At 49.4% G+C, this 19,658-nt stretch overlaps 1 protein-coding gene across 1 annotated transcript; it reads right to left on the bottom strand.

The window, feature by feature from the left end:
* Positions 1–592: 592 nt before the first annotated feature.
* Positions 593–19,447, bottom strand: Cndp2 (carnosine dipeptidase 2). Its single transcript, XM_075968132.1, has 12 exons — positions 19,429–19,447; positions 16,135–16,224; positions 15,287–15,430; positions 12,209–12,371; positions 10,859–10,947; positions 8,404–8,604; positions 7,021–7,105; positions 5,604–5,764; positions 4,474–4,638; positions 2,812–2,953; positions 2,439–2,586; positions 593–1,246 (listed from the first exon to the last, which is right to left on the bottom strand). Exons 2-12 carry the CDS (start codon positions 16,192–16,194, stop codon positions 1,177–1,179), a joined length of 1,428 nt encoding a protein of 475 aa, XP_075824247.1. The 5' UTR covers positions 16,195–16,224; positions 19,429–19,447; the 3' UTR covers positions 593–1,176.
* Positions 19,448–19,658: the final 211 nt, after the last annotated feature.

The raw sequence follows: 19,658 nt of genomic DNA, 5'->3' as shown, positions 1-19,658 counted from the left end.
CAGACTATGCAAACACCCAGGTTGAAGCTTTTTAGTACACCTGCGGTAAGCTCACTGCAGCCACTGTGGTGATACGGCAGGATTCCCCTTTCCTTCGCAAGAATCCTGGCCCGTTCACCACTTAGCTTGAATTAGTAGAGATGGGTAGTCGTTTATTCTGTAGGCCATAACTCTGAAGTCATTTTTCTGTTAGCTTACGATTTTGAGAAAGGGTCTTACACTATACCCCGGGCTAGTGTTGAACCCATGGCAATTCATCTGCCTCATTTTCCTGATCCTCTACTATGGTACCATCCTGGCTCTAGCCACTCCTTGGCAGTTGTGTGCTCTCAGGGTGGTTTCTGCATCCCTACCATTATCTTCTACTACAAGGTGTTCCTGACTCACCTTGCAACTTTGTTGACCCAGCCCTGGCAACTGCCACTTTAAGGAATCTGATGTGAAGGCAGAAGGGTGGATATAAGTCTTGTGTTATGAGGTGACAAGTGCCCAGACACTACCTAACAACACACGCAAGTGCGTTCCACAGATCAAGGACCAGATTGAATTCCTGCATGCGTATTTCCCAGGAAAGTGAGACCACAGCAACTCCTCCAGGGGTTCCTCGTCACCTTTATTAGCAGGGTAGCTGGCTCTGGACTGATGCTTCCACTAGGGCCATTTAGATAGATTCCGAGGGACTTCAACAGCAGGGGACACCAGTGGAGCTCAGCTAGGGTCTTAAGAAGGGCTACAGAGCACAGTGAGGGTCACCATGGCGCTGTCCTAGCACAAGCTCCTGGATGTTGTGAGGCTCACGGGAGGCAGAAAGCAGAGAACAATCCATCCTCTTCATTCAAGTCCATGACGGGCAGTACCTCTCACAGACTTGGGGCTCTTAGACTCTGGCTACTTTCTGGAGGGGAAGTCACACTGACCACTTCTGAGTACTCCTTCCTCTGAACCTGGGCCAGTCAGTTGTCTCCAAAAAGCCTTAGGACTGAACTTTTTCAACTGTCTGACACAGTTGACTCTACCCTGGTGACAACTGGAGGCATGGTCTTCATTCCTGCAAGTCTGCCTGTAACCCGAGAGACAGAGAAAAGAAACTTCCGCTTTTCAAAGAAAGCTGGAAGGAAGAAGGGGCAAAGGGCAGATCATTCCTGGGCAGGAAGCACTCTGTAGAAAATGAGATTCTCAGTTCTTCAGCTGAGACACCTCATACAGGTAAGCTGCCAGCATCTTGGTCCCTTCTATGTAGTTGTGCCTAATAGAGAAACAAAACAAAAGAAAAACACCGACCAGTTATCAGCTGCTGCCCAAGGATTCCGTATCCAGGTGGGCGGTGACTACTCCTACTGATTGGTCTCTAGACAACCCTACTCCAGCTTGAAGCGTGGTGTGACTTTAAAATTCAACCTGGCGGTTGGTCCCTAAGTACAAGTTGAGAGTGACACCCTCTTCGGCCATTCCTCACTACGATAACGAGCTTGTTATTAATCCCTTGTTGTGGAATAGTAGCTAGTCACATTCTTTTATGTTGTGGAATATCTGGTTAATGATGCAAAGACGTGTTGCATTCTTTTACGTCGCATTTGTTTAACTCTCTGAAGCTGTGTTACTTTGCTAGTCTAAAACACCCGATTGGTCCAATAAAGAGCTGAATGACCAACAGCAAGGCAGGAGAGAGAAAAAGGCAGGTCTGGCAGGCAGGGAAAATAAATAAGAAAAAGAAGAGGGAGGAGTGAAAAAGAGAAGGACCAGAGGATGCAGGGGCCACACATCAGTCGCGGAGTAAGCGGGCAAGAAAGGAAGAGAATGGAGAAAGGTAAAAGTCCAGAGCAAAAGGGAGATGGGATAATTTAAGAAAAGCTGGCTAGAAATAAGCCAAGTTAAGGCTGGGAATTCATTAGTAAGACTAAGTCTCCATGTATCATTTGAGAGCTGGATGGTGGGCCCCCAACATAGGGGGAACCCACTAACTACATGCCTGCCCTGGTCTCGTGCTTTATCTCACCGAGGACCTGGGAGTGAAAGGGTTTCTGTTGTCTCTGAAGATCAGCTCTTTGACCCATAGCCCAGGAAGCAGTTTTCTGTGCTGTGACTCATACCGGCTCTCTGCTTCCTATCTTTCCACACCGCCTGCAGCCTGCTTGCCCAGGTCCCTCCTCCTTGCTGCTCAAAGACTGTCTGCCTGCTGCAGATTGGAGGAAGCCCCAGCATATCTGCCTGTCAGGTGTAATGTTTCAGAATGAAGTGGTATTTTATGGGCGCCACAAGAACAGCAGGATGAGCAGAGAATGCTAGCTGGACCCTGTCTGCAAACGCGGCTAAGAAGGCCTGATGCCTGCCTCTCGTCAGGTCTTACTATCAGACCACATGGGACAAAAGCAGCAACCGCAGACCCTATGCCTGCTGGGGGAGGCAACCCAACCTCAGGCCTCAGGTCCCTGCTTTACCTGTTGAGCTTTTCGTTCTGGGAGTGGGCCCCATCGTCTGCTGACCCCACGGGCAACAGCATGACATTTTTGCCTGTGGCCTCCTGAAAGGTCAGGGTCACAGGAATACTGCCTCCTTCCCTGGTCAAGTCAGGTTCAACGCCAAACACTGGGGAAAGCAAAATAAAGAGAAATGGTGAACTCTGGGCCCCGGATGCCAGAGAGCAGGTACTTGGCAACATTTAGGATCTATTCTCAGAGACTCAGGCCCCAATCTCACCCCACACTTCAGGGTTGCTCACAACACGACTGACATGTCATGAGTACAACATGCTACACCAGAGTCCTCAGACACTCCCAGGACCCTGGCATCCACCTGTAGAGGGCAACTGACCTGTTTTCAGGGCTCTTCTCCCAGCCTGGTAATGGGGATGGTTGAAGTCAGATACCCAGGGCTTCCCACCATGGCCCATGTACACCTTGAACTTGTTGGGGCTCTGCAGTTCAGCAAACTTTTTGGACAAGTAACTTGAAACCTAAACCATAAGCAGAGGAGACACAGGTAATTTTATAATCGGCATTTGACTCACAGAGAAGAATCTGCAGAGCGTCTCGATGTCATGACAACGAGCTGGGCACAGTGGGTCTATGCAGCAGCTACAAGTCTAGAAAGGATCTGTGTCAGCTTCACTTTCTGCTGCTGGGTGCTGACGCGCGTGATCCCAGCAGCAAGAGAGAGGACCTAAGCAGGCGACACAACCGTTCTGAAAGGCAATGTGTTAATTTAATCAGTTCACCCTCGACACAGACTTCATAACAAGTTATGACAATAGTTACAAATTGAATAAAGACCATGCGGTCTGACCTGATTCATTCAACAGACAGGGTATTTCTGTCTTAAAATTCCTGGGTTGACACTTGGGATGGCCAATTCTCAGCAAGCTGACTAGATTTAGAATCACGTAGGAAATACACTTCTGGGTGTTTCCAGGCAAGCTTAACTGAAGGGTGAAGTCCACCCTGGATGTGGGCAGCATCATTGTAAAGGCGGGGTCTCAGACTGAATAAAAGGGGAGGGGGAAGAGCATGGCAAGCTCGGGATTTATCTTTTCTCCCCATGACTAAGGACACGTGACTAGCTGCCTCAGGTGCAGGCCCTGATGGCCTGTACCCCTAAACTGTGAGCCAAATAAGCCCCTTTTTGTTCCTTAAGTTGCTTTCTTTGGGCATATTTTATATTTATATTTTGTATTCTTCAGGTATATTTGTTACAGTAATGAGAGAAAAAACACTAATATATGCTATACAATGTGCACACCCGCCATTCCAGCAGCCAGGAAGGTTCTGGGCTGGTCTGAGACACATAAAGCCAAGGTGGGGGATGCTTGGAGAGACGGCACAGCATTAAGAGCACTTCGGTTCCTAGGGCCCACATTATGGCTCACAACCACGTCTAATTCTAGGTCCAGGGGATCTGGTGTCCTCTCCTGGCCTTTGTGAGCACCAGGGCCACACGTGGCACATAGACATATATCTGTGCAAAGCATTCGAGCAAAACAAATAAATGTAAACAAAGCGTCAAACCACAACAAACAAACAAAACTAGGGCTGGGGTTGATCTAGAGCTGCTCCCTCAAGAGAAAAGCCTGTGCTCTGGAGGGAGGCTCCAGTGCCCGCTTCCCAGAGCCTCTGGTTCCATCTCTTTACCAAGTCTCTCTCATCAACAAGGCACATCCTCCACGAGCCTCGCTGACCCGCAGCTGCCCGGATCCACCCTTCCATCCTCACCTCTGAGGGAAGCAGCTAACATGTGACCACGCATGAGCCTTTGCTTTGGGGTGAGGTCAGAGGCCATATTTTCACATGCCTCAGCAGTCTGCGGTGTGTAAGGCTCGCTCACGCGGCCTTGCTTCTTACAACCAATGTCAAGGGGCAGGAGTCTGAGCTGGAGGCTTTGGTCCAGGAGGAAGATCTTACCGTTCTAGCATCCAGCAGCTCTCGGTTGCTATGTGGACCCCACAACTTTTCCCCCACTGGCATCCTGCATCCCCCGTACCTGCTCGCTGACGGCCTCAGGCACCATGTCTGGCACGAGCCTGATGGAGAACTTGCCGACCACCTTTCTGGGTATCACAGTCTTGGCCCCTGAACCAGAGAAGGCCCCTTCGATTCCATGGAGGGACAGGGACGGGTACCGCCATCTGTGCATCAGGATGTCTTTCTGCAGAAGCACAAGAGGGCACAGCTGCTCACCAAGGAGATGGGATGTCTACACTGGAGGTGTGGATGAGGACACGGGGACCCCACCCTGGAGGGCTGGTCAGAGTCCACCCAGTGTACTGGAATCACCACCTCAGACTTCAGAGGAGGGCCGTGCAGCCGTCATGGCCTCAAGAGGTGATGGCAAATGACGCTGGCATGACATGCTGTGCGCCTCAGTCCTCAACAGGCTAAGATGTCTCTGCTCCTCCCTCTGCTCTTGTCAAACTGAGGAGCAACTCCCTAGGACTCTAGCCAGGCCTGCCACCTCTTTTTAGCCATGCCCTCCAGCCTTGTACCCAGCCTGACTGATGGCACAGCCATTTATAGTTATTCATTCCTTTGACTCTGAGGAAGATGAAACTCAGGAGCCAGCCTGGCCTGTTCCTCTCCTGCCCCGACCCTGGGTCCTAGAGGAGCTGGTGCAAGATTCTGTTAATCATGGCTACACCGAGGTGATGAACTGATATCCACACCCCTAAGACAATAACTATATTAAGATAACAATTTTTCTCCTACCAATGAAGTAATGGCAGACAGTTTCTGCCTCCATGCTTGGCTTAATCTCTGGGCCTTGTGGCAAGGTGTCCACAAACCCATAGGAAACAAACAGATTTGTGGCAGGAAAGGGCTCTGCCCGCTCTGCACATGTCCCCCACGGACATGGGTCATGGTCGATCACCTGGAGATTAACCTGGTCAAAGGCTGATCCTGACATCTGAAAACCCTAACAGCTTGACCACACCCTGCTTTTGTTGACGTGTTCCCTCCGAGGAAGAACCACTGACACTGGATGTCCTTGAGGCGAGGTGGGCGAGCCTGTCAGCATGGTGGCCTGTGTGGGGGGGGGGGGGGGAGGGAGGGTGGGTGGAGCAGCGCCTTGTAGCTGTGAAGATGGATCCTGGGCATGGCATGAGGGAGTGGTACCTTGCAGCTGTGCAGAAGGGTCACAGCCCCAACGTCCTTGGCAAACTCTTCCATGTCGAAGTCAATGTGGTCATAGAGCTGGCACTCCTCATCTGTCACAGGAACCACGGCTTCGTTGATGCCGGGGATGAGGATTTTCCCCTTCTTGTCTACCAAGCAGCCTGGGGGAAGTGGCAGAAGGTGGGATGCTTAGCCGGGGCAGCGCACAAGTGTTCTGGGTGGTCCTGATTCCAAAAGCTCAGGCACCAGAGCAAATGGCCAGGTGGCGACAGGGGGCCAGGAGCACCGGGTGCATCATGGTGGTGAGTCAGGTAGCCCCACGGAAGTGAGCAGGATCACTACTCACCCCTGTTTTCCAGAGAGAGAGACTGAGGAGCAGGTGGAGGGTACATGAGCCCCCATTGCACACCAGGACACAAACCTAAAAACCCACACTAGCCAGCATTTCTGGTCCTCTACAGCTGGCGAGGATCCTCCTAGTGGAACAGGGCAGACTCTAACTACAGATGCAATGTCACTTCATCTGCGAGGACCCTCCGAGTGGAACAGGGCAGACTCTAACTACAGATGCAATGTCACTTCATCTGCGAGGACCCTCCGAGTGGAACAGGGCAGACTCTAACTACAGATGCAATGTCACTTCACCTGCAGGGCCCCCCGAGTGGAACAGGGCAGACTCTAACTACAGATGCAATGTCACTTCACCTGCAGGGCCCCCCGAGTGGAACAGGGCAGACTCTAACTACAGATGCAATGTCACTTCACCTGCAGGGCCCCCCGAGTGGAACAGGGCAGACTCTAACTACAGATGCAATGTCACTTCACCTGCAGGGCCCCCCGAGTGGAACAGGGCAGACTCTAACTACAGATGCAATGTCACTTCATCTGCAGGGCCCTTGTTCTGGGATGCAGGATGAGAGAAGGAGGTTACAAAACCACACAGAGGCAATAGCTCCACTCAGCTTTAAGCTAGTAGGATGCTGGAGGAAGCTGGGGTTCTTGTTCTCCAGAAGCTGACCAAATAGGTGAACCTAATTATGGCCAGCTGGGACAGATCAAAGCAGATGCCTTCTGAGAGACGTAAAAACCATGCCCACAAGAACGACAGCATCCAGGGATTCTAAGGGACAGACTGAGCAGGATTGAGGGCCAATCCACTGGATGGAGAACAGCTCTATAGCTGGGATGACATATGGGATAGGAGCAGGAAGGACAGGAAGGGGCAGAGATGAAACACAGGTCCTTTTAAATAAAACAATGCCCAGAGGAAAGAAACTTAATTAGAAACATGGCTGGGTAGGCTCATGAAGGATGCTGAAACATATCAGGCACATGCATAGATAGCTTAGAAAAAGTGCCCTGCCCACTTCCCTAAGTGACCAAGTGCTGACTCAGAGAGCTCCAGCCCTAAGCTCACCCATCAGTGAAATGAGATCCGTCATGGCCTCGTGCACTGAGCCACCATACACTCCAGAATGGAGGTCTTTGTCACTGCATTCCACCTGGACAGAAACAAAAGGTCACTTTATTTGATGGCTTAGTGGGAGCTTCTTTTAATTATGTGACATTGCATTGACAAAGAACAGTTGTAAGACTGACAGTTTTCTAGTCCAAATCTGCTCCCTTAAGAAGCAAAGCAAGGCATTTTCCAATTAGAAAACCAGACACCAGACAGACTCCTGGATGTGCAGACTCCTGGGAATACTGGCTGCAGGTGCACAGGGAATGCGGGCTGCAGGTGCACAGGGAATGCGGGCTGCAGGTGCACAGGGAATGCGGGCTGCAGGTGCACAGGGAATGCGGTCTGCAGGTGCACAGGGAATGGTGGCCACAGGTAGAAGCATGGTGCAGAGCAGCCTCTCTAACACTGATAACCCCTTTAAAAGGAAGGACAGAATCTTGTTTTTTTTGCAGAGACCCTGCACATATTTCCTCAGAGGGCAAAACCAAGCATGGAGCATGAACCCATTAACATGAAAAAAGTGGATCAAACTCACTTTAGTACTAATTAGTCTTACAACCAGGCAAGCCAGGTAACCAGCGGGTACTTAGACTTCCATCTCTAAAGGGAATGGGAAGTTCCCTCACAGTTCAGAAGTATTTGTGACATGCACAGTCTCAGTACAGCTATGGCCATGGATTCTGCCCTATGAGGCGATAAAGACCTTCAGCAGGACCCACATCGTCATGCCCGTGGGAGAAGACCTCCACCTGTGTCGCAGTCTGCCCACACTCCCTGCTCACCTGGTAGAGTCCCCATCCTCTCAAGAAAACTCAGATGTGGAATTAGAATTTACCTGCTAAAGTATGAACACTTTAACTTTTTGATTTGTTTGTTTTTGTTTTTTGAGACAGGGTTTCTCTGTGTAACAGCCCTAGCTGTCCTGGATCTCACTCTGTAGACCAGGCTGGCCTTGAACTCACAGAGATCCACCTGCCTCTCAAGTGCTGGGATTAAAGGCGTGTGCCACCACTGCCCGGCTGAATGTTTTAACTTTTAAAGGAAGTGTTCGAGTGCTTATTTGTCCAAGTCATCTTAGAAGGCCTGGCATTGCTGTCATCTCATCCACTTTAATACGATATCACAGATAATACTGTCTTAATGTGAACTTGCCATGAGATTGGACTTCTGACCTCAGAGCTGCGTGCCTGGGGGATTAGGATGGATTATGGAACCCAATAGGGGCCCTGGGAAGCTCAGAGCTCCTCTTTCACATGTGATTAACTTCTTGGTATTTGCCTGTGTCAGGGTACGGGAGAACACAGAGGCTTGTGGGTTAGAGAGGGACTCAGCTCTTACCTCAATGAAGAAGTAACAGATGCCTCTGAGGCCGTAGGTGATGCACGGTTTATTCTTCCCCAGCCAGTAGTTGTCGGAAATGCAGACGTAGTCCACGTCTTTGAAGAACTTATCTTTCTGGGCAAAAATTAACTCATCCAGGCCTTCAGAGCCAGATTCCTCCATGCCTTCCAGGCAGAACCGCAGGTTGACAGGAATCTCCTGGGACAGGGACATCACAAGACAGTCGGTTTTCTTACTTTTCTTGCAGAAGCCACACACAAGAGACTGTTCTGAAATTTAGCTTCAGATATGAGATCTCTCTCACTGGCCTGTGGGAGTCTAGAGTCAGAAAGAAAAGCCCTGTACCATGCCTAGGTATGCCCTGCCCAGGGATCCCTGCCATGACAGGGTGAGCCAATGAGTGTGGGAAGCCATGGGGCAGGGAGAAGGGTCTGAAGAGCAACGACTGCTTTTACAGAGGACCAGGGTTCCATTCCCAGCACAAACATGGCTGCTCACAACTGTCTGTAACTCAGCTTCAGACCTCCACACATATGAATACCCCTGGGCAAATGTACCCCCACACAAGTAACACTTGTAAGCTCTCTCTCTGTCTCTCTCAGACACCCACACACAAGTCACACACACACACTAAGAGGAGTCAGGAGAGAATTCAGCTAAGTGTAAGTGAGACCTTTCTGCACTGGGAAGGTCATCGACACTGCCAGCATCGCTTTGAACACAGAAGCCAAGAGGTCCTGAGGTGCTTAACCGGAATCTCAGCACAGCGCTGGAATCTGGGTCATGTTCTAAGAGCTCTTCTGGCTCCACAGGATGAAGCAGGGAGCCAGCCTATCCACAGATGAGCAAGGAGGCTGCACACGAGCAGGCAGCTGGCTAGGGCCACACACAGGACAGAGCCGCAGGGTCCAAAGCCTGGAAGCCCCATCTCCCACCTGTTTGCATCTTTTGTCCCAAGTGAAATCTTTCCTGGAACCTCGATATATTCAACAGCTCTAAGTGAAGGGGCTCAGAGCTCTGTCCTGTGTACCCTCCCTTCCAGATCCTCCCAACACCTGAGGAGCCCTGCAGTTGCTGAGTCTTCCCGGCTTCTGTGCCCAGCTTTTAGGATTGGCTGTTGGACAGGCCAAGCGTGTGTGTTGGAAATGTGTTTTCTCTCATGGAGATCCTCCCCAGACAAAGAGCATGGGAGCCTCTTTCCTGATCTGATTTTCCACACTTTGACAAAACTACTTATTCTTATTTTATCACGTTTGTGAAATAAAATTCATACGCAAAGACTGTCCAAACAGCACGATCACAGCCAGGTTAAAGGTAACCGGAAAACTGAGTAGGGAACAACACTAGAAGCTATCGAGAATTAGGTTTCTAGAACTGCCCCCACCCCATTTTCTATACTTTATCAATTTTGAACTTTGAGACCCCCCAAAAAAAGAAACACTCAAAATAATCTAAAATTTATATTTTAGGAGCATATAAACCACAGAGAGAAAAGAATTTGTGCAACATCAGAAAGTCCATTACATTCTGGCTAGGGACCATACTCATGGGTAAGGTCAAAGGTTGAAAATTCATGTTAGTCAAGTTTGTGTTACGCACGCCCATAATCCCAGCACTTGAAGGCTGAGGAAGGAGGATTGTCATGAGTTCAAGGCCAGCCTGAGCTATATAATGTGACTCTGTATCAAACAAACAAATCCACCAAAGTCACATCTGGGAGCCGGGGGTGGTGGTGCACATCTATAATCTCAGCCCTAGAGAGGCAGAGTTACAGGCTCTGTAAGTTACAGGCCAGCCAGGGCTACACTGAGACCCTATCTCAAAATCAACGAACAACAACAACAACAACAAAATAAATACCAACAAGCTGGGCAAGGGTGGCGCACACTTTTAATCCCAGACTCGGGAGGCAGAAGCAGATGGATCTCGGTGAGTTTGAAGCTGGTCTGGTCTATAAAGCTAGTTCCAGGATAGCCAGGGCTATACAGAGAAATCCTGTCTTTAAAAAAACAAAAAACAAAATACCTAAAAATAAGAATAAAACAACAATAACAAAAATACCAACAAAACAAAACAAACAACAAAAAAGCCCCAAAACAGTCACAATAAAATAAAATAAAATTCAGTTCCCACTGGCGATGGAGATCCAGCTCAGTGGTACAGGAATTTCCCAGTGTGCATGAGGATCGGTTTGATCCCAGCACAGAAGGAAAGGAGAGGATCAAAGATGTTCTAAGGTTGGCAAGAATCCTGCAGCGTGGTGATAACCTGACCTTTGAGCATCCTTAGGACAATGAACTGTTTAATGATCTCTAGAGTAGAAACAGCTGCAATCTTCTATCTACGTCTCCCTTGCTGACCAAGGTGGGGGCTCGCTTTCTCCTCTCGAGTGATCTTTACACCACTACTCACACGACCTGATGAGTGGACAGAATCTGACGTGGGGGTGTACCTGGCCAGTCTTCTGATAGGCTTCCAGGGCATTCATCCAGCCAGCCACTGGCCCCTTATCATCCGTGGAGCCTCTCCCATACAGCTTGCCTGGAGCAACAGTCAGCAGATCCAGTTAGAGACAACAAATTGAAGACCTTTCCTCAAGCGAACCTCTGATAATGCTGAGACACCAACTCACACCGCTGTCCTGAGCGGGGAGGGCCTTTTACACTTTAAAAGCCTGGGTCTCCATCCAACCCTATGCTAAATTCAGAGACAATTTCTTGCAATCCAAGAGGCAGTCATGTGGGTGTCTGTGTTACTTTTCCCTTTTCATAGTGATGGCTAGGACCAGGATTCACAGAGATTCATCACGCGTCTCCAGGAAACCCTATAGGTAACTAGCCCTTTAAGATTATGTGCCCTACACAGCTAACACAACCATGCAGAGCCTGGTTGCTTTAAAAGCCCATGGCCATGGTCACAAATCACTAAGTACACACTATCCTCTCGTCCCAATTTGGAACCCTAATCTGAATCGCTGAGGGGTGTTAGGTTCAAAGAAGTGTGGTCAGGTTGTCAGGATCCACACTGGGGTGTCCTCAGCAAGGGCAGGACAGAGGCTGGGAAGGGACTAGAGATGGCCCAAGGCAGGGACAGGACAGTCCTGTTTCTGGTATAGGTGGTGGAAGAGGGTGCTGTTCAAAGGATATGACAGAGGGTCCAAGGAAGGAAGAAGGGAATGCCCAGTCCAGACAGCTTGAAGTCATGTGGCCGTGAACTACCACACAGATGTGTGGGTCTGAAACTTAGGAGACCCAAGTGCCGGTGGAGTTCTAAAAGCAATGGGTACGTCCCAGTTAGGTGGTGAGGAGGACCCCAGTATTGGATGGGTTTCATATGGATGTGTTAAATAAAAATAACTTTCCTATTTCACAGGCATGTAGCAGTCTACAAGGAGTCAGGACATGTCACTCAGGAGGCCTGGAATTGGGCCCTAGGGGGCTCTCCAGACAGAGCAGTGACCACAGAATGCAAGCCGAGCGCATCACAGGGAGTGAGAAGGAGAGGCTGCCTTTGCAGACTCTGTGGCCCCAAATCACAAAGAATGTTCTGGAAAAGATGTTAGCATTGAAGGAAGCTTGGCAGGCTCCCACCAAGGACTTGTCATAAGAAAAGAAAAGTTTCTGAACTTTGAGGAACCGAGGCACAAATGAGAAATTTCCAGAACCCAGTCTCTAGATTCTGTTTAAAAAAATGAACCAGAAAGAGAAAACCCCAGGAGAATATTAGTGATTTCCCAAATGTAGCATCTCCAGAACTATTTCCAATGCTGAGCACTTGGGTGGCAAGCACTGGGTGCCCTTACCTTCCCGTTCCACCAAGGTGAAGGGCTCACTGTCCCAGCCATCCTCCAGGGCCGCAGGCTGCACATCCAGGTGCCCATAAATGCACACCGTTTTCTTCTGGGGATCGCTGCCCAGCTTACCCAACAGAATGGGAGGAAGGGGTATCTCTGAGCCATCCGGGAGCTGAGGGGGAGGAGCAGGGGAAGACAGTCTGGTTAATAGTCTGGCAGCTGTCATTCAATCTAGCTGTTCTCATCCTTCAACCTCTGCTGCAGAGTTTTAAGATCCTATCATTTAACAGCTCTTAATTAACAAGGACTCCATGCTTCTGAAATCCAATGATTTCCCGAAACACAGGGAGCATGAACTGAACCACACCGACAACTAGTTTGATCAAGGCTGCTAGGAAACCCGTCAGAATACATAACGAAACAGTCTGGGATAAACTGCACTCATTTCTGAAATAACAGCTAAAACAGCTACAATAGCAACTGAGGGCTATATTTTTGAAATTCTGAATGTAGACAGCTAAGATGAACAAAATGGACCATCAGCCAGGGCATTAAGAGAATTCAGGGCTTGGGAGATGGCTCAGCAGGTAAGCGTGTTTTCTGCTCTTCCAGAGAACCCGAGTTCAGGTCCCAGCACCCACATCGGGAATCACAACCACCTGTGATTCAACAGCAGGGGAATCTGGTGATCTCCTCCAGCCTTTCTGGGTACCAGCAGACGCGTTGCTTACTGCGACTTGTGAGCACACACCATACACCTACCATATACACACTTAAGAAATCTTCAAAATAGAGAATTTACATAATGCTTGCCAAGTGAAATGGTAGTTGCTGCTCCCCCTGGACTTTCCCCCAAGGCTTTGCCAGCTATCCAGGACACCACTTGCAGAATTCTAGACAAACCAGTCTTACGTCTTTCCTACCTCTACATCAGGTCAGTGGTGACCACTTGTGGCTCCGTGGCCCAAGCACAATGTCCTCACGCCCTGCAGCCCATGCGCCTCCTCTACTAACTAGCTCCTGTATTTGGCCAGGAAAACCTGGTGAGCATAGCACACAGCAGTTGACAGGGGAGGACACGAGCACACACGCGTGTGCATCTGTCTGCTGGGAGGAGGAAGGGGCTGTTTCAGCAAGAACATCGCGCATACGTGCTGAGGTACTAGAAACCACTACTGAGAGTCATTGTGAAAATGTCTCTGAAAAACCATAATGCACACACTAAATGGGTGTAGCAGTCTGAGCCAGACTGCCCTGAAGCCACACCACCCGCACCACTGCCCAATGTACTGATTATCTTGTCTGATAACGAAGCTAGACTAACAACTTATGATTAAGAGATAAAAGATACAGCCACTAAAACTGACAAGGTAAGGACGGTGTTGGGGAGGGCTGGGAAAATTCTCCTCCCTCAGATTTGAGCCAGTGAGCACACTAGAACTCTAGAACTCAGCGGGTGGTTAGAATTCTTACTTTGGAGACACACCTCATTGATTAGGCCTGACTGTCTCCTTCCTGCCAGGAGTTCTGGGATTAGAGGCGAGCACCACCACACCCAGCAGGTGATAGGGACTCTTATAAGAATACTGGCTTATTTTCTCAGTAAACTTCGCTGATAAAATACCTAAGTACCTCTTGATCCTGACAGCCCCAAGCGTGTGCTATGAGGGCTAGGCCTGCACATCAGATTTCATGAGGTTGGCTTGTAGGCACCAGGGGAAGAGACCCATGCCTTAAACTTTGGGTACATAGGGTCCATGGCCATTTGCATCAGCTGGCTTTTAGCTGGCCTGATCACGGAGCTCTCTCGAGGCCTTGATGAAAATGGGTGTTACCTAATGTGAAACAGTGTAACAGCCACTGTATTCTTTTATGGAGGCCTTTAAAGACAGCCACATCAGGGGTAACAGAATAGATTTATTTATTGTAATTTTGTCTGTTTGTTTTTCGAGACAAGGTTTCTTCTGTGTAGTCCTGGCTGTCCTAAAGGTGTATGGCTCCCCTCACCCCATCCCCACCCCTGGCTGATTTATTTATTGTCCAAAAACCCTGTAAAGGAACTCTTAAAAGTGATTCATCGCACCTAGTCATATTTTGTCTTTTGTAGCAGAAAAATGTATCATGATGTCAGATAAAGAGCTGGATGTGGTGGCCCACACCTTAGATCCCTGCATGTGGGGGACAGAGGCAGCAGGAGCTTTGTGAGTTCTGGCCAGTGTGGTCAACTTAGTGGGTTCTAGCTTGCCAGGGCAATATAGTTAGATCCTGTCTCAACCCAAAACCAAAACCAAAACCAAAAGCAGTAACAAAATTCAAAGCAGAACAAGCTGTTCTTAAGGTGCCCTCTCCACTCCCAGATTCCTGGTAAGAAGTACTGGGGTGTGGAGTGGGGGTGCTGGGGCTTTGTTATTTATTTTGTTTTTGCTTTCAAGTGTATTTTCCCTTTTATTGAAACTAGATTTTTTTTTTCTTATACAATATATCCTGATTACAGTTTTCCCTCCCTCTCTGCTCCTCCCAGTTCCCCGTCATTTGGACCCATTCCCTTTCTGTTTCCTATTAGAAAAGAACAGGCTTCTAAGAGAAAACAACAAAATATGACAAAATAAAACATAATAAGATAAAATAAAACCCATCACATCAAAGTTGGACAAGGCAAGGCAAATGAAGAAAAGCACCCAAGAGAAGGCACACGAATTGGAGACTCACTCGTTCACACTCTGAAAGCTATCGTATATACGTATATACGCAGAGGACCCGGAACAGAGAGCTTTGTTATTTATTAAGTGACTCGGATAATGTGTAACTTCCAACCGTGAAAGCTTTGATTTCTGGGAAAGGAATTTCAGCTCTTCTTAAGAGTGACAGTCATTCTCACCTACCCTTGAGTCACTGGTCCACAGTTCTCCTTCCTGGAATAAAACATGCTGAATAATCACAAAACTATTACCTTGCCCTCAGTGAGATGTATGCAAGAGGCACTCCAAGCTTACTTTGAATTAGAGCTGACCATCTGCAGTCAAAGGTCACACAAGACCTGGCTGCTTCTTCCCAGACCCAGGGAGAATTCGGTGGGTGTGCTCGTACCTTCTGCTTTCCGATATCCACCAGCTCTACGGAGCCCCCCAGCATCTGGATATCCGCGGCGGCCACCTCCATCATCCTTCTGATCTCCCCTCTCTTCTCAGGCCAGGCGGACACGCTCTGGATGGCCACCCATTCCGCAAGTTTCTGTTGTAGAGGGCAAGTGGAAAGGGCTCTGAAACGCTGTTCTCTAAGGGCAGGGGTGGGCTCTTCAATGGGACTCTACCCCAGCTGCACCACTTTATGCACAGAGCAGACGGAGCTTGCCTGATCTACATTTAAAAACCAACAAAACTGGAAGTTCCTACACCCCCCAAACAAAGCGGGAAGGAAAGATGTCAGAACGTGCATTTTTAAGCACAGGTCAACAAAATTGCAACAGAGAGAAAACACACTGCTAAGTCAAGTCATGATCCAAGTTAGTTCCCTGTCTCCAAGACGTAATTCTTAGTGGGAGAAGTCACAATGTTTCATCTAACATGATTCTTCCAAAAGTAAACTGAAGCCATAATTCTTATAGATAAAAACCAAGCAACACTTTAAATATAGCATCATATAATCACTCAGAACGAGCTGGATTCAAGCTGTCTTCTTCTCCTTTTTAAAATCTATAACTATCACAAGAAACCATAGATGACCTTAGAGAAAAATAAAGAATGAACATTACTCATAGAGACAGGGATAATTAACTGCCAAATGACGAAAGTGCGACCTTCACCATCGTGAAAAGAAACATGAACTTTTAATGCTTGATCAAAATGGCATAATTCATACGAGTTTCTTGAAAATCTCTCTGGCTGGACAAGATTGCAGCAGCTCTCACTATTCACGAAGAAGGGGCAGACCCTCACCTTGACATAGCGGTCCTGATTGTTGTCGATGTACTGGAAGATGGCTTTGAGGGCTGACATCTTTCAGGCAGACTTCAGACCTTGGAGACTCTGAGCAGAGAGAGCAAGGAGTCAGACCAGTTGGGCTCGCAGCTGGGACTGAAGGGCAGTGGCCTGAGGATCGAGAAGTGCTCCTCCACCCTCCCGTCAGCATTGGTTGCAACACTTATCACAAGACTCTCCAGGAAGTGACTGGGAACCAGCCAGGGGCTTAGACTGACCTTCATTTCCTTTCCTTGCTCCAAAGGAAAAGCTCCAGGACAGTTTGAGAGCCCCGGTGGCAGACAATCTGAAGAAAACTCTAGTGGGTACTTTCCACTCACAGGGATTTACTGTGCATTGTTATTGTTCTGAGACAAGTTCACACTACAGCTGTTCTGGAACTTTCTGTGTAGACCAGGCCAGCCTCATACAGACATCCACCTGCCTCCTAAGTGCTAGGACTAAAGGTGTGTGCCGCCATGCCTAGCTGGCATTTACTTTTTAAAACATTATACTTTTATTTTTTTGAGACGGGACCTCTTGTGGCCTGAACTAGATTGAAACATCCGATCCTTTTGCATGTTGGAATTACTTGTCCAAACCCCACCAAGCCTGATTTATGTGTTGCTGGGATCAAAGCCAGCTCCCTGCTTGTCTGGTAAGCAGTCCATCCACCAAGTGAGCTACAGTTTCAGACTCTTAAAGCACAATGGGAACTATTAACCTGCTAACGCTAGAGGAAACAATCATTTCAAAAATCTCAATAAAAATGTCACAGGCTGGGAGCGGTGGCAGATGCCTTTAATTCCAGGACAGGGGAGGTAGAGGCAGGTGGATCTCTGAAAGTTGAGGCCAGCCTGGACTATACATTATGAATTGTAGGCCAGCCAGGGCTACAGAGTGCAACTCTGTCTCAAAAAAGCAAGCAAATAAACCCTCACATTCTGCCTCTTCAATTGCAAACTTACACCCTGTCTTCAGATACAGAAGGCAAGATGAATTCAGCTGGGGACAACTGACAACCTTAGCCGCAGGCTGCACTCAACCTCCTTAAGGGCCAAAGATGGGAAAGTTCCCACCTCCCGTGAGCATGGCTGTGGAGAGCAGCTGTGCACTTTTTTTTTTTTTAAAGAAAGCTAGAAGGAATATTCAGTGTTTCCATTACAAGGAAATGGCCAATGTCTGAGGAGCTGTACGTCCCAGTTTGCATACTATACGGTGCATACGCACATGTATGAACACATTTCAGGCTCCCCACAAATATACTCAATGTCTGCATTTTCTGGGCAGCTTCCACCCCCCCCCCCCCTTTTAAGACAAAACAAGAACAGGATCTTAAGTAACCTAGGTTGTCCTTGAACTTCTGATCCTCCTGCTTCCCCGTCCACGGGCTAGAAAAACAGGTATGTATCACCACACACTCATGGAACCCAGAGCTTCACGGAAGCTAGTCAAGCACTTTACTATCCTTCTGCACATGTTCCAACACTTACTTTTCATGCCTGAGACTCTAGAAAGTAATTTGTGGCACTGCTTTTAAAATAGGGAATCAATGTGAAGCAGAACTGACCCAGGCACTGAGATTTGCAACGGGTGTTTTCTCTCTTCAAGTAGCAAGGCTCGGACTTGAGTAAGCATAGGTGAAACAGAGCTCAGTTGTGCTGAGAAAATTCATCCTGCAGGGACACCAAGTGACCCTGGCATCACTGCCGCTACATGGTCTCAAGAGAGTGCCACAGTAATGGCCACGCACCACACATGGTAAAGAGCACCGTTTCTTGGTACAGGATCCCAGGAGAGTTGGTTTCCTGTGACGCAAAGCGTGGCGGCTATGCAGCGCACCGAGCAATGTGAAATCTCAGGGTGCTGCAAATGGTAAAACGGGATTGCTGCAAGGGCGGGACATTGAACTGCTAAGTCCTCAGTGTCCTCACGATCTTCCCCTCCTTTGTAAAACTTAGCACAGTCGAGGAAACATTTCTAGACCCATGAGCACCCCACACGCCTCACCTGCAAGGGTCTCTGGGAGACTCTACAGATATCACCTAGGTGTTTATGAGTGTTAAGTTCCACCCATCTGTCGCCAGCTACGCTCAGGGAAGGTACCTGTTTATCCGATGAAGCCTTATCCCGCAGAACCATCTGCTACACTGGGCACTTTTCACTGGGGCTTTTGGTCCTTACATAAATGCCAAACACCCTGGCCCAGCATCACATCCTCACAGTTAACAATTTTGTTGCTAACGTTGTTATGCAAAGATGTAACGATCTGCCGTACATCGTTCACTAAGGGTAGTAACAATAACAGTGAGCAGAGTTCCCAGGGCAGATGGAAGGAAACCATTTCTTTACACGGTCCCCTCAGACACAGCGAGTCAAGCCAGGTTCCCCTCTCCGTCCCACCAAGCTCTGGTGACTCCTCCTCCATCAAGGTCATCAATCGGAAACCCTTTAGTAAGGTAAAAAGCAGTATTGGTGGGTTGAACAAGCAAACTTCTGGCCAAACATGACAACAATACCACGACCTGTTAAGTCTTAAGCTTTCCAGCAGCAGTACAATCAGGGTGCCATGACAGGGGCTTTGCCTTACTACAGACTCTGGGGAGAACTCTGGTGGTCGCAGATTCTCAAGGGTTAGTACAGCGGATCAAACATCTACTCTACAAATGAGTAAACGGAAACTGGTGAATGAATGAGCAGCCTGCTCGCACCAGCAAGCTGGCAAGGCGAGACCTCTCTCCTGTGGATCCATCCTAGGGACAAGGTCCAGCTGGACACTGCCCAGGGCCTTTGCACCCAAGGCGCTGTCTGGAGCCAGGCAGAGTCTTCAATGTGTAGGCGTGAGGACGGCCTGGCCTTTGCTCCCTGCGATCCTTCAGCCCCAAGTCGCCAAGCAGGCTGGACTGGGCGCACAGTCCATCGGCCCTGCAGGGAGAATTGGGGGTGGCCCGGGGGAGCTGGTACTTATGGGGATCGGCCGATCAGAACCTGCCCTTGCGGTTGGGAGGCCTGAGTCCCGGGCTAAGTTCCTCCAGAACGCGGGCCCGCGCCGGGGCCTGGGGTGACTCAGGCCTGGGTTGACTGTGCATTAGGGATCTGGGACCTCCCGCCGCTCTCACTTGGATGCCCCGGGTCCCGCACTTGATCGCAGACCAGGGTGACTCCCACACCGCCCTGTCTTGTGCCCAGCCCGTCCCCAGCCCGTGCCCAGCCCGTCCCCAGCCCGCAGCGCCCTCCGTGGAAGGAAGGCCCACAGGGCGAGCGTCCGCTTACCGCGCCGGTTCCGCACCACGTGTCCCTGGCCGCCCCACCAGCCAATGCCCGGAGGTCTGAGTCTGGTCCTGCCCCGCCCCGCCGACGCGCCCCTCCCCAACAGCCAATGACCGGTCTCCTCTGGATAGCCCCGCCCCCTCGACGCACCGCCCTCCTGCCGCCGAGCAATTGCAGAGAGCTGACTCAGCCGTGCTGACCGTAGCCACGCCCCTCCTGGGCGGGACTCCTCG

The sequence above is a fragment of the Microtus pennsylvanicus genome, chromosome 4 (assembly GCF_037038515.1).
Source record: "Microtus pennsylvanicus isolate mMicPen1 chromosome 4, mMicPen1.hap1, whole genome shotgun sequence".
NCBI classification, from domain to species: Eukaryota; Metazoa; Chordata; class Mammalia; order Rodentia; family Cricetidae; genus Microtus; species Microtus pennsylvanicus.
Note: the sequence above shows the minus strand (reverse complement) of the source record. Positions and strands in the feature narration are given on the sequence as shown.

Bases quoted from the DNA above. Each gene is read 5' to 3' on its own strand.
- Cndp2 (XM_075968132.1), bottom strand. From the start codon at position 16,194: ATGTCAGCCCTCAAAGCCATCTTCCAGTACATCGACAACAATCAGGAC. The intron at 5,765-7,020 runs GTGAGCTTAGGG...CACTTCCCCCAG, and splicing joins GGATCTCATTTCACTGATGG to GCTGCTTGGTAGACAAGAAG. The intron at 2,587-2,811 runs GTCAGTTGCCCT...TGCTTTCCCCAG, and splicing joins GAGAAGAGCCCTGAAAACAG to TGTTTGGCGTTGAACCTGAC.